General features: G+C 42.2%; 1 protein-coding gene across 2 annotated transcripts; it reads left to right on the top strand.

Annotated features, from left to right (window-relative positions):
• Positions 1 to 2,162: 2,162 nt before the first annotated feature.
• gjc2 (gap junction protein gamma 2) lies at positions 2,163 to 11,725 on the top strand. Of its 2 annotated transcripts, XR_003886963.1 has the most exons (4): positions 2,163 to 2,297; positions 7,366 to 7,481; positions 8,763 to 11,099; positions 11,516 to 11,725. XR_003886963.1 is itself a non-coding variant. In XM_003975332.3 (3 exons), the coding sequence occupies exon 3, from the start codon at positions 8,792 to 8,794 to the stop codon at positions 10,046 to 10,048; it is 1,257 nt and encodes a 418-aa protein (XP_003975381.1). In that variant the 5' UTR covers positions 2,163 to 2,297; positions 7,366 to 7,481; positions 8,763 to 8,791; the 3' UTR covers positions 10,049 to 11,272. The 2 variants fall into 2 exon arrangements, 1 of the variants encoding a protein (XP_003975381.1); XM_003975332.3 differs by lacking the exon at positions 11,516 to 11,725 and having other exon boundaries at positions 8,763 to 11,272.
• The last annotated feature ends 155 nt before the right edge of the window (positions 11,726 to 11,880 follow it).

The raw sequence follows: 11,880 nt of genomic DNA, 5'->3' as shown, positions 1-11,880 counted from the left end.
CCAAAGCATCATAATGGCTGCATGCATTAGCAGAGGGAACTCAAAGGACAGTCACAGAGCTCATGACCCGCAAAGAAGCTCGACTTTAGCTTCATTATCTGAGCAGGAAAAGCCGTCTGATGAAAAGAAAAGGACAACTTGTACACACAAAGGGGGCAAGAGGGGCAACAGACTAAAACACTGGTCCTCACGAGAGGACAAATATTGTAATAACTATCAGCCAATAATAAGGAAGTTTTCATTATTTTTAATCAGTATTTCCTCAAAATTATGAGGCTGTGTGTATTTAGACAGGTAATGTCTGCTTTATCAGTAATATATGGCAGGTGATGCAGTGCATATTTATTACCTCCGGCAAGGAGGTCATGGGTCAGGTGACGGCCCACACTCTTTTAAAGTCATGCTGGCATACCAGTCATACCAGAGTCATACTGGCTTGGATGTCGCCCGAGACAACAAGGTCCACGTCAGGGATCGGAGAACCAGGGCAACCTGATGTCAAATTGGCTACTAGAAGAAGGCATTCATGTAGCAGAGCAGAGAACCTGGTACTGATGGAATGTAACTACAGGAGTAACCCCAGTGAGAGAGGGTACATGCATAGGATGTGGGGATCCCCCCGGACGAGCTGGAAGAAGTAGCTGGGGAGGGGGAAGTCTGGGCCTCTCTGCTTAGGCTACTGCCCCCGCGACCCGATCCCGGATAAGCAGTGGAAGATGGATGGATGGATGGATGGATAGATGGATGGATGGATGGATGGATGGATGGATGGATGGATGGATGGATGGATAGACCAGTTAAATGAGAAATGTTCTCGTGTGTATTTGAAATTGGTCTGATGCAGGCAAATGTAAACCAATAATATACAATAAAGGGAAGATGAAAAAAATCCTACAGGGATTTTGGTAAAAGTCTGAATATTAATCTGCGCAAACCTTATTCAGTGGTGTCATATGACTTTCAACTGATTCTGAAGATGTTTAGTTATACACAATATATGGGGGGAATAATCCTGTGGATGAAAATAAAACACTTTATTATAAGTATAAAGCAAGTGTTGCACCACGTGCACACGATACAATAAATTGTTTCAAGTGGTTCAGGTCAGCTAATGAAACTGGTCCCAATAAAGTCCTTTTGACCTTGACGTTGAGCTGGGTGGTGCAGAGATGAAACTCCCTCAGTTTGTTGGGAAATGAACTGCTTCCACCCCAAATAGCCACCTGTGGTGGGACTCAAACTCACAACTTTTGAATCACTGTTCACATGCCGGACACGAAGTCCGTTGCGACACAGAGCCATGTTGTCATAAGAAGGAACCAAAAAATCCACAATCGGACCTGAAATATCCGGGTGGAAAGTTATCTGTGTTATCTTGTGGGGACTGTTAATAAGCCTAAATCCAGCTCTAACTTTAACCTTAAAACCAAATCTCGGGTTTTATATGTGTGTAAAAGAATGAAATGTTAACGAGAAAAAGCCAAATCAAATAAGTCATGTTTGAGATCAATCCCAGTTTTATAGGAACATGGCCTTCGTGTAAACTTACTTTTACTCTGTGTTTCCACTGCTTGTTGTTTTTGGATGGATCCATACGAGACTAGCAGTACTTTGTCTGAATGAGTAGGAACCCTCCAGATTAACTGGCTGATCCATTTGTGCTCAAGCACAGAACATTCTGATCCCCGGCATGTTTGGATGAATGTCCCTGTTAAAGCTGCACTTGTGCTGCTTGACTGCTGTTAAAAGGCTCAACAAATCCTGAAATATTAATATTGTTTTAAAATTTGGTATATTCTCAAAATAGCCAAATATATATATATTTTCAAAGAAAAGGAAAATAATTACAATATAGTTTACATGCTCTTGCACACTGTGGGTGGTTTATTCAGGCTGAAGTAAGAGAAAAAGCTTTTCAATTTGTCAGTTTCTTCCTTATTTTTGTCCCATAGTACATGCAACAGTTTCCTGTAAGAGGAACTATGATGATAACGGGACCTGGAAGGATCCTGAGGCCTTCAGCTGCATCATATTATTATATTCAGAGTGAATCCATTAAAGGAAAATGAATGGAAAAGTAGGGAGGCCGTCTGGTGAAACAATAGTGTCTTTGACAGGAGGCCAGTCTCCTGAGTGTCCTGTCTGTACTTGGTGGTGAAAGGGTTTGAAGAAAAAATACCCATTGTGCTTCTTTTTCCTGCCTCAGAGCCTGAGCAGTGAGACGGTGGCCTGGATGCTCATTTAGGATGGCCTGCCGTTAAACACAGAGTCAACGCCTGCTTGAGCTACATTGGAAGGTAGGCACCATCTCCCCCACCATGTTACACACACTTATGTTAAGATGCAGTATGGAACTGATTTATTTTCTTGTCTGTCTTGTAAATATTGCTGTGGATATGAGAAAGCCCCAAACTGCTTTAATTCATGTCATTCTTTATATCTATCACTGTGATTTCTGCGCTCAACTGTTACACATTAAAAACCTAAGACTGATACTCTTAGGTTGGGGTTTTCTACTTTATTGTCTCAAAAGCTTTGACTTTAGTGGTTTTAGTTGTTTCCCAACATAGACCTAAAACATTGGAATGCAATAGCTGTAGTAGCCAGGAGCCTATTCTTCAGGCTGGTTACTCTAGTTGAACACAGAACGTATTGGTCTCATTAAAGAAAGGAGCTCACAGAAGAAAGACAGTCAAAACCTTCTAAATGACCCCTCTGGTCTCAGTGTTTCCATTTTTTGGTTATATGGGTGATGATTTATTAGTCATTTTACACTGAAAATAAATAAATAACACCGACCCTGGGGGACCTAACAGGAAATGAGTCCACGAAACCTGAAACAATGGGGCTACAGTTGCTTTTACTTCCTGTTTTATTTTTATTTTTTTTTACTAAGAAGAATTTTATTCTGTGGACTCACACATTAAGAATTCAGTGTTTATGTTAAGAACATAATGTTTGTGAGACCATTTATATTAATACTATTACTATTATTATTCCTATTTTTATTATTATTAATTATATTTCAGTGAGAAATCGAGTTTTGAGCATTGGTCGCTTCTTTGATTACATTGCCATCTGGTGGAAAAGGGACATATTGGTTGAAGAAACAGCAGATGCGCTTCTGTCCACAGCGAGTTACAGTGAGACACAATCATTCCCCTATGCAAATGACACCAATGTGAGTGCAATATTAGATTACAGTTCTAAACTCCCTGGTACCTGACCACCAATGAACATTGCAGAGCAGTGGGATATAAAGAGGGGAGGCAGGTAGAGGTGAGTAGAGATGGGAAAACAAAAATAAGTGGTGTTAGGAGACAGAGAGAGAGAGTTTTCATTTAAGTATCCATGAAACACATGTGAGGCAAGAGAGATGCACATGTATCAAAGGTCCTTGCAGCATTTCTACCAGTGCCAGGGGTTCTCAGGGCTGGTGAAGGACAGTGGCAGGAAGACATCGGGAAGGAAAGAGTTGCCGTCGACATCTCTGATAGGCCAAATGACCCCAAATGTCTGCTGTTCCTTTAGGCTGCCCCATGTCAGCCAATGACAAGGCTGGCTAAGACAGGATCAGGGTAAAGATTGAGGCCTTCAGACGGCAAAGCTGCGTTTTTATTTATTTATTTTAAATATATTAAATTCTCTGTGTGTTTGTCAAGATTGGTTCTCACTATGTAGCAAGTATAAGGGGTGTTCATTTTATTTGCTACATAGTGAGGACCAGAACACTTATTCCATAGGCAACATGAGGTCTGGTCTTCACAAAGGGCTATTAAGGGCTTAAGACCAAACTTCAAGTTCAGAATTGTGTTTAGGTTAAGGTTAGGATGCTTATATTGCAATATATGTAACTGGGTATTTGTTACCCCTATCTTATAATATTAATTTAAAAAGCAAACAAATAAACAGCATTGTTGTGTGCAGGCAGTGCTAAAAGCTTGTAAAACACACTCTGGTAGTTGTTTTACTGGGATGTGGGAGAGGCAGAACCCTCGCTGAAGGAAGTGGTTGGCATCTACCTCAAGGCCGTTCATCTCAGTCGCTTCACTGGAGTCCAGCCTTAGTAAAACTGGCACGGGACACACTTTCCCTGGGGGTAGGAGAGGCTCTGCTGAGAAACTGGGAGAAATATGAACAAATGAGATGGGACTGCCACCACTCTCAGGCTGCCTCTCGGACAGCCCACCACCCACCACCACAGTCTGGTAAGAAGAGCTTAATGATAGTGGGAGAAATGAGGAGAGAGCAGCCCAAGCACCAAGTTGCATCTTGTTTTTTTGCTCTGGTGTCTTGTGTCACTTTTCTCTGAGGGTGGGGGGGCACATCGAAGTCACATGACGGAGCTTGATCTGTTACATAAACACAGACCTCCACAGCCCCCCCGTCGGCTCGCATCAACTTTGCTCGGTAAATACAAACTCGTGTGGTGACATTGGCGGCGTCCAAGGAGAGTTGTCGAGATGTTGCATTGCTTCAACCCTCACAGCTGCTGCTGACCTCTTAAGGTGAACCAATGAATCGGTTTGGCAACAATAATCCTCTCATTAGCCTCGGAATATTAACCATTCAGTACATCTGAGAATTTATCAAAAGGAAACATGTGACAGAATTTCTGTTCAATACTAGTTAATTCATTGATTTTATCCCCCCAAAATAAACTTTGTCAGTGTTTATTTGTGAGCTGTCATGTAATGTTTATTCAAATGCTCATATTTCACAGATGCTACCCCATTTCCTCCCCTCTTTTTTTTCTAAATATAACCCTAACCTGATGAATATTAAAAAAAAAAGAAATCCCTGACTGGGCTGTCACACCATGCCAGTCCTTGTGACAACAGCAATGTCACAAAGTGTCTTACAGGGGGACGCTATAATATTTTCCTTGCTGTAGGGGCTCCAATCAATACTTATCAACATGAATTACAGTTTCCCAAAGCTAGAATAGCCTTGATTGTTTGAGGACACGGGGACAGCACATCCGCAGAGAGCAGCCATTGATTTGACACTGCGCATTTGCACACTTGTGTTTTAGATGTTCAATTATTATTGTATCATTTTGATGAGCAAATATCGGAGGAAAAGAGGCAATGTCTTTATTGGAATTATTTTTCTTACTAGCTAAATTTGCTGTATGATTAAAGAATAATCCAATTTATACAGATACAGTTACAATTTAAGATTTGTGTTGAGCTTTAAATGACGTCCGGCATTAAAATTTTATATTGTGCAACAAAGTGTGCTGTTATTGAACATTGAAATTGAACCTGACAGAACAGATAACCCGGGGTTTGTGGTGGCCTCTGTCCTTTGTGAATGCAATAGCAGCAGTTGATGCACTTCACACTACACATAAACTACAAATAGCTCCATATATGACAGTTAAGGGAGGGGAAATGTTGCTGTTGTTGGGCGACGATTAAATCAGATCAACGCAATGCAACACTGATCCACTGATCCAAATCTTAATCAGAGCTAAAAATATTCCAAATCAATTAAAATAAGAAACACTAGTACAGCATTAAAACCTGTAAAATGTGAGTGTAAATTGTGAAACATGGACAGCAAGTTCAGCTGTCTAGGAAAACAGACTCAATTAAAAATTTGTCCAAATGTTAATTTATCAGCCGTCTCCACTGACCCATCCGTGACTCTTAAATACAGAAAGATTTCAGACGAATGTGCTGCAACGTGGAAAACACGTGCCCATCCATCCCTCAGGGACAGCACATGTCCAAACCCCAAATCCTCCGATCCTTCCAGAAGCGTCCCCCATCTCCTTCTCCTCTGTGCAGCGCTGGGCGTGCTCGCTACGCCACATCTCCTCAGTCAGACGCAGCGGGGAGGCCAGAAGACAACGCCTCTGGAGGACGGGTCCTACAGGCTCAGATGGCCGAGCGGAACAGCGCAACATCTAAACATGTCCTCACATTATCTCCCAGTGTTTCACTACAGTTCGAGCTGTAGATTTTCATCGTGGCTATATTAAGCAAATAAAATCAAGGAGGCATGAAATCTGTATTCCGGAACATGTAGGCCTTGTTGATGTTGAATATTACTCTTCACTTTATAGCAGTACACAGGTCATAACTAAGGCTTATTAATGGTCTTATGAAAGAAACATTATAATAAAATGGTCACTAAGACACTGAGCAGACCCATTTGTTTGATAGAAGCCAGATAAGGCCCCTTTGTGTGTCCTCTGTTAAACAGGTGAGAGTTTCCAAACTCAAAACTAAACCAACCTGATCTGGAACATCTTAAAAAAAAATGATTTGGAAAAAAATATATATTTTGGGTCATCTTAAATCAAAAACAGGTGCCTTGGGATATGCGGGGGGGTGTTCAAAGATATATCCGGTCTTCGTCTGAAAAGTTAAATGAAAAAAAAAATCCATCATGTCCGCTTAGTTATAATATGTCCTCTGTATAATGAGATGAAAGCTGAGAGAATAAACATCAAGTCGGAAACCAGGCGCGTAGCGGGAAGGCTGAGGGCGGCCAGTCAGCTGTTGGGTTATCTGGCCAACTGCCTGGATGGATGATCTAAATATTATGACACGAAATATGACTGAGCGGACCCACTGGTTACATTCTAACGGATCTGCACCAAAGCAAGGTTGCTTTTGTCTCGGTGTCTCCTCTTTCCTCCACGTCTTTGTACCTTTGCTCAAACATGATTCGTCACAACAACGCCCAAGTGTAAACTCTTATGTAACTGGAAGACAATGTGTTTGCCGTGTTCATGTGCGACAACTAAGGTGTGAAGAGGGCGTGTGAAGAGGGTGCACGTATGGCTGTGCACATGCATGCAGTAGGAGTACATGTTAGATTGAATAGTAGATTGGAAAACCAGTCGGCCACGACTGTATTCACCATCTCTGAAGTTACCATTAACCTGCCACATGAGATGAGTACATCGAAGTGGGAGTTGATGGAAACACATCTGAAAAGGGAAGTGTTTAGAGGGGGGGAGGGAGAGCGAGTGCAAAGGGGGGGGGGAGAGAGAGGGACCATCATGCCCTGTGTTACAAACCTTGTATATGAGCATTTGGGGGGAGGACGACTTGTCAGTGCTGCGATTAACACGCTGCCTCAGCCGGGTTTTCGTTTCAAGCTGCAGCGTGATATCCTGAAGTCTGAACCCTTTTGGATGAAGGTCATTTGCCAGAGGAGGAGTTTTTCTTCCTCTGCCTTAGTTTTTTTTATACTTCCTTTTCAGGCAGGCTGGTGTAATAGAAACCAGACACATGCCAGAATGTGAGGCATTCGCAGCAGCAAGACCTCACCGTGCACGTTGAGGGGAAACTGTCGAAATTGCACGCCTGGTTTAATCACTTCTGTATCGTTTCTGTTATTTGTCAGTCTGAACGCTGCCAATAAGAAAGCCTGGGTGCTGGGATGGATGCGGAACCCGATAAGCGTGCAGGCATCTAGTCAGGACACCTTCAGGATGGGAAATACACATGCAACTTTTCCAGGTGGGTCTCTTCATTTACTTCATGAGCTGGAAATTCAGGGGTCAAAGTGGTGCCCCCCCAAAATGGATCGGAACTAAAAGCAAAGTATTAACTTGAAATACTGAGCTGTGAGTTTGTCTTAAATCTGAAAAAAATAAAATAAAATAAAAATTTTAATTGGCATCTTGAAATGCGAAATCAATTTGCAGCACATTTATCCAACAATTTAACAAAGGGTTAGTAATGTTGTCTATTAAACCTATACCTTTATTTCTGATGGAATCCCTGGTCCGGACCTCAACATCCACACTCTGCTGAGTATGTGCTTATAAACTGACTTTATTAGTTCACCAATGGTGGAAAAGAAAAATCAAGATGAACTGAAACAATGTGTTTTCTTTTAGTTGTGAAAAACAGATGAACCCTATTTACAAACTGAATTTTCAAATTTGTATTTGGAGGGGAAATCAAGTTTCGCTACGCTAAAATGCTAAATTCAAACATTAGTTCACTGTCTGTTGGCTGACATGACGTGCCCACCATAGATGCCATCTGTCTCCGTGAGGCTGTGCCCCCTCCCCAGTGTCAGCCGCGCCTGAGCCGGCGCAGGCAAACCCGCGTGGCAAAGCAACAAGCCTCTCCTGTTCGCTCAGATGGCAGGGGAGACGGCACATCCCACGCCAGGGAGCCCAGAGCCACTGCACGCTTCATCCATGAGGATGAATGAGTTAAACTGTCCCCTCGCCCCATCCAGCCTCTGACAACCGTGAGAAGAAAATGAGTGGAAGGTTTCATCTCATCTGGTTGTTTGTGGGCATTCGTTGGCGCGTATGTTTCTGAGGGGGCGCTCAGATCGGCGCACAATGTGCATTTATATATTCACCACTCTCTCATTTCCTTCTTGTGTTATCGCTGACACCCTCTTGGAGTGGTAGAAAACCCTCATTTTGTGGGGCCGGATGACATAACCCCTGACACTATTGTCATGAATGAAAACAAGCCTTTGTCTGTGAGAAATCGGTCCCTGCTGTTAGAGAAAGTTGTTGGGATTTCTAATCAAGAAATGAAGTGACCAAATAATACCCATCTTATCTTAAAACTGGAAATTTATTATTTGAAATGTGTCATGAAATTTGTTATGGGATTGTGTAAAAAAAAAAATAAAAAATTAGGACAAAGCTCTAAAATGTGAAAATTAGTAGATTTATAATCAAATGTTGCAGCCCTCACTTGGATCTGTGGAAAATAAATACATATTTGGTCTCTAAGCTTCTTATCGCTGTCTGAATTCTCTCTTTGCAGACTCTAGTTGAAAAGCTTGTCACAGCAACATGAGCTGGAGCTTCCTCACACGTCTGCTGGAAGAGATCCACAATCATTCCACATTTGTGGGGAAAGTGTGGCTCACTGTGCTCATTATCTTCCGCATTGTGCTCACGGCAGTTGGAGGCGAATCCATCTACTCGGATGAGCAGACAAAGTTCACCTGCAACACAAAGCAGCCGGGTTGTGACAACGTATGCTACGATGCCTTTGCCCCTCTCTCGCATGTCCGTTTCTGGGTCTTCCAGATCATCATGATCTCCACTCCTTCCATCATGTACATGGGCTATGCCATTCACAAGATTGCTCGGAGTACAGATGAGGAGCGCAGGAAACTCCACAGGCTTCGCAAAAAGCCTCCCCCGCATTCCAGATGGAGAGAGAGCCATCACCTGCAGGGTGTCTTAGAGGAGGACGAAGATGACGACGCTGAGCCCATGATCTATGAGGATACACTGGAGGTGCAAGATGCCAAACCAGAACCGGGGAACAGCACGGGCAAAGACCCACCAAAATACGACGGCCGTCGAAAAATCATGCAGGAAGGCCTGATGAGGATCTACGTCCTTCAGCTGATGTCAAGAGCTGTTTTTGAAATTGCCTTCCTTGCTGGACAGTACCTTCTCTATGGTTTTCGTGTTAGTCCATCCTATGTATGCAACAGGATCCCCTGCCCACACAGAGTGGACTGTTTCATCTCGAGACCCACAGAAAAAACAATCTTCCTCCTTATCATGTACGTGGTGAGCTGTCTTTGTCTTGTGCTAAACATCTGCGAGATGCTTCACCTGGGAATGGGAACATTTCGGGACACCCTTCGCATGAAGAGGAGCAGGGGCAGACAGTCATCCTACGGCTACCCTTTTTCTCGCAATATTACAGCTTCCCCTCCAGGGTACAACCTCGTAATGAAGACAGACAAACCCAGCAGGATTCCCAACAGCCTCATTGCCCATGGGCAGAACGTAGCCAACGTGGCTCAGGAGCATCAGTGCATCAGCCCGGACGAGAACATCCCCTCTGATCTCGCAAGCCTACACCGGCACCTAAGAGTTGCTCAAGAGCAACTTGATATGGCATTTCAGACCTACCAGACCAAACAAAACCAGCAAACCTCCAGAACCAGCAGTCCAGTGTCTGGAGGCACCATCGCAGAGCAGAACAGAGTCAACGCAGTTCAAGAGAAGCAGGGCGCAAGGCCGAAATCAGCCACAGAGAAGGCTGCAACTATTGTAAAAAATGGAAAGAGCTCCGTTTGGATCTAGATGAACAGATTCCACAAAATAACAGCAACACATTGTCTCCAGGGTTGCAATAACAATAGAGAGACCAGGGATGCAGCTATGGACAAGCCTCGGAAAATGTCAATCACAAAAAATTACAAAATGATCAATTTCAGTATCAAGCATCTTTAAGCAGTTTTCTTTTGTTGTTCGTGCATTCTGACGCGATTAATATATGCATAGCTAGTTACACACCAATTATTGCAGCTACATTATCAATGACAGGCAGACTGCTTTTAGATATATTTCCTGTGAATGACATTGACATGGATCAAGAAGGAAATAAGTGAAGTTATTAAGATTAAAGATAAAAAAAAACAGTAGGAAACCAAGTGTACAATTTCTCTGAAGCACACCGCCTTTTGCTGGTTCAAAAAATACAGATTTAGGGTGGCTGTGTTTCATTGACAGCAGAGCAAGTGTAAAATATTTTCAAGAAAATCTCTGGAGGCTGTGTCGTTGTAGACATGTCTGGTAAACACAATGATCATCAGTGTGCAAAACTCTCATTTACTCTAAATACTGATTTCCTCCAGTTTGAAACCAATGCATGCTTTACAAATGGGAACTAAGAGTGTTACACACAGTAGACTATAGTATAAAACCCATCCTTACCTTTTGAAACAGTTATATTTATCTTTATCAGAGTAATATTTATTCGCCTTCATGGTTGTCAAAGTGCCTCAAGCTTCTAAAGACTGTTCTAGCAACCTAGTCATGATGTAATAAACTTTTTTGAAACCTCTGTGATATTGCAGTGGTAATCGCAGCTGTTCTGTGTACTTATTTTAAAATCCATGCTTTTATTTTGAAATCGCGGCAAGATCAGGTACCGGTACTGTCACTGTTATTACAAGTTAAGATAATTCATGCAGGATACTGTTACCGTAAGGTTTGATCACCATTGAACGTACATTGAACACTTCATATTCTGAGTAGAACAAAATAAGATACAAATGAACTTTTTGTTATGTGCTACAACAGCAGTCGTGATTGTAGTTTAAAGGAAAAGAAATTCAAACTTTAAAAACAGGTAAGTTACTATAAAAATGAAAAACAGTGCAATGCTTCCACAATATATAAAAGATGTTCTTAATACACGGATCTAGGGGTTTTATTGATGTGTGTAAAGAAAAAAACGTTTTCCATGGCATTTATTATAGGAAAGGTAGCACCAGATGTCAGTTATAGTCCAACTTTTCTGATGTAAATTGGAGAACTTTGCTGTACACAATAGCTGTATCCAGCATCAAAACACAAAACAACAAAGACCCTCTTCTTCTAAAAAGAACATTTGCTTCTACCAACAGTTTTGTTTTCTGGATTACCATATAGTATTGTTTCAGTTATTTACCTGGTAATGAGTTACACATTTTGCTATGTGAATCAAATCAATCTTTATTTATATAGCATCTGTTACAATCATAATTGTTTCTCGGCACTTTACAGAATCCCAGGGCCTGACCCCTAACAAGCAACAGTGGCAAGGAAAAACTCCCCCTTGTGAAGTGTGCGGGGGTACTTTTTTGTATTCTTCCACCTTCCGAGGAATGTTATACACCTCTTATTGCTTGTCTAATCCCTGCTGGTTAAATGATGCTCAATTGGCACTAAGGGACCCACAATGTGCCAAGAAAACATCCCCACACTATTTCACCGCCACCAGTCTGAACCGGTGATACGGGGCAGGAGGGATCCAGGCATTCGTGTTTTTTACACTCAATTCTGAACCAACCATCTGAATGACACAGATAAGGGATCTGTGGATCCACAATACGTTAATTTAAAACTCACGCGCGTCATTGTATTTATAT

The sequence above is a fragment of the Takifugu rubripes genome, chromosome 22 (assembly GCF_901000725.2).
Source record: "Takifugu rubripes chromosome 22, fTakRub1.2, whole genome shotgun sequence".
NCBI classification, from domain to species: domain Eukaryota; kingdom Metazoa; phylum Chordata; class Actinopteri; order Tetraodontiformes; family Tetraodontidae; genus Takifugu; species Takifugu rubripes.
Note: the sequence above shows the minus strand (reverse complement) of the source record. Positions and strands in the feature narration are given on the sequence as shown.

Excerpts from the sequence above, each read along its gene's own strand:
- gjc2 (XM_003975332.3), top strand. The coding sequence starts at position 8,792 with ATGAGCTGGAGCTTCCTCACACGTCTGCTGGAAGAGATCCACAATCAT.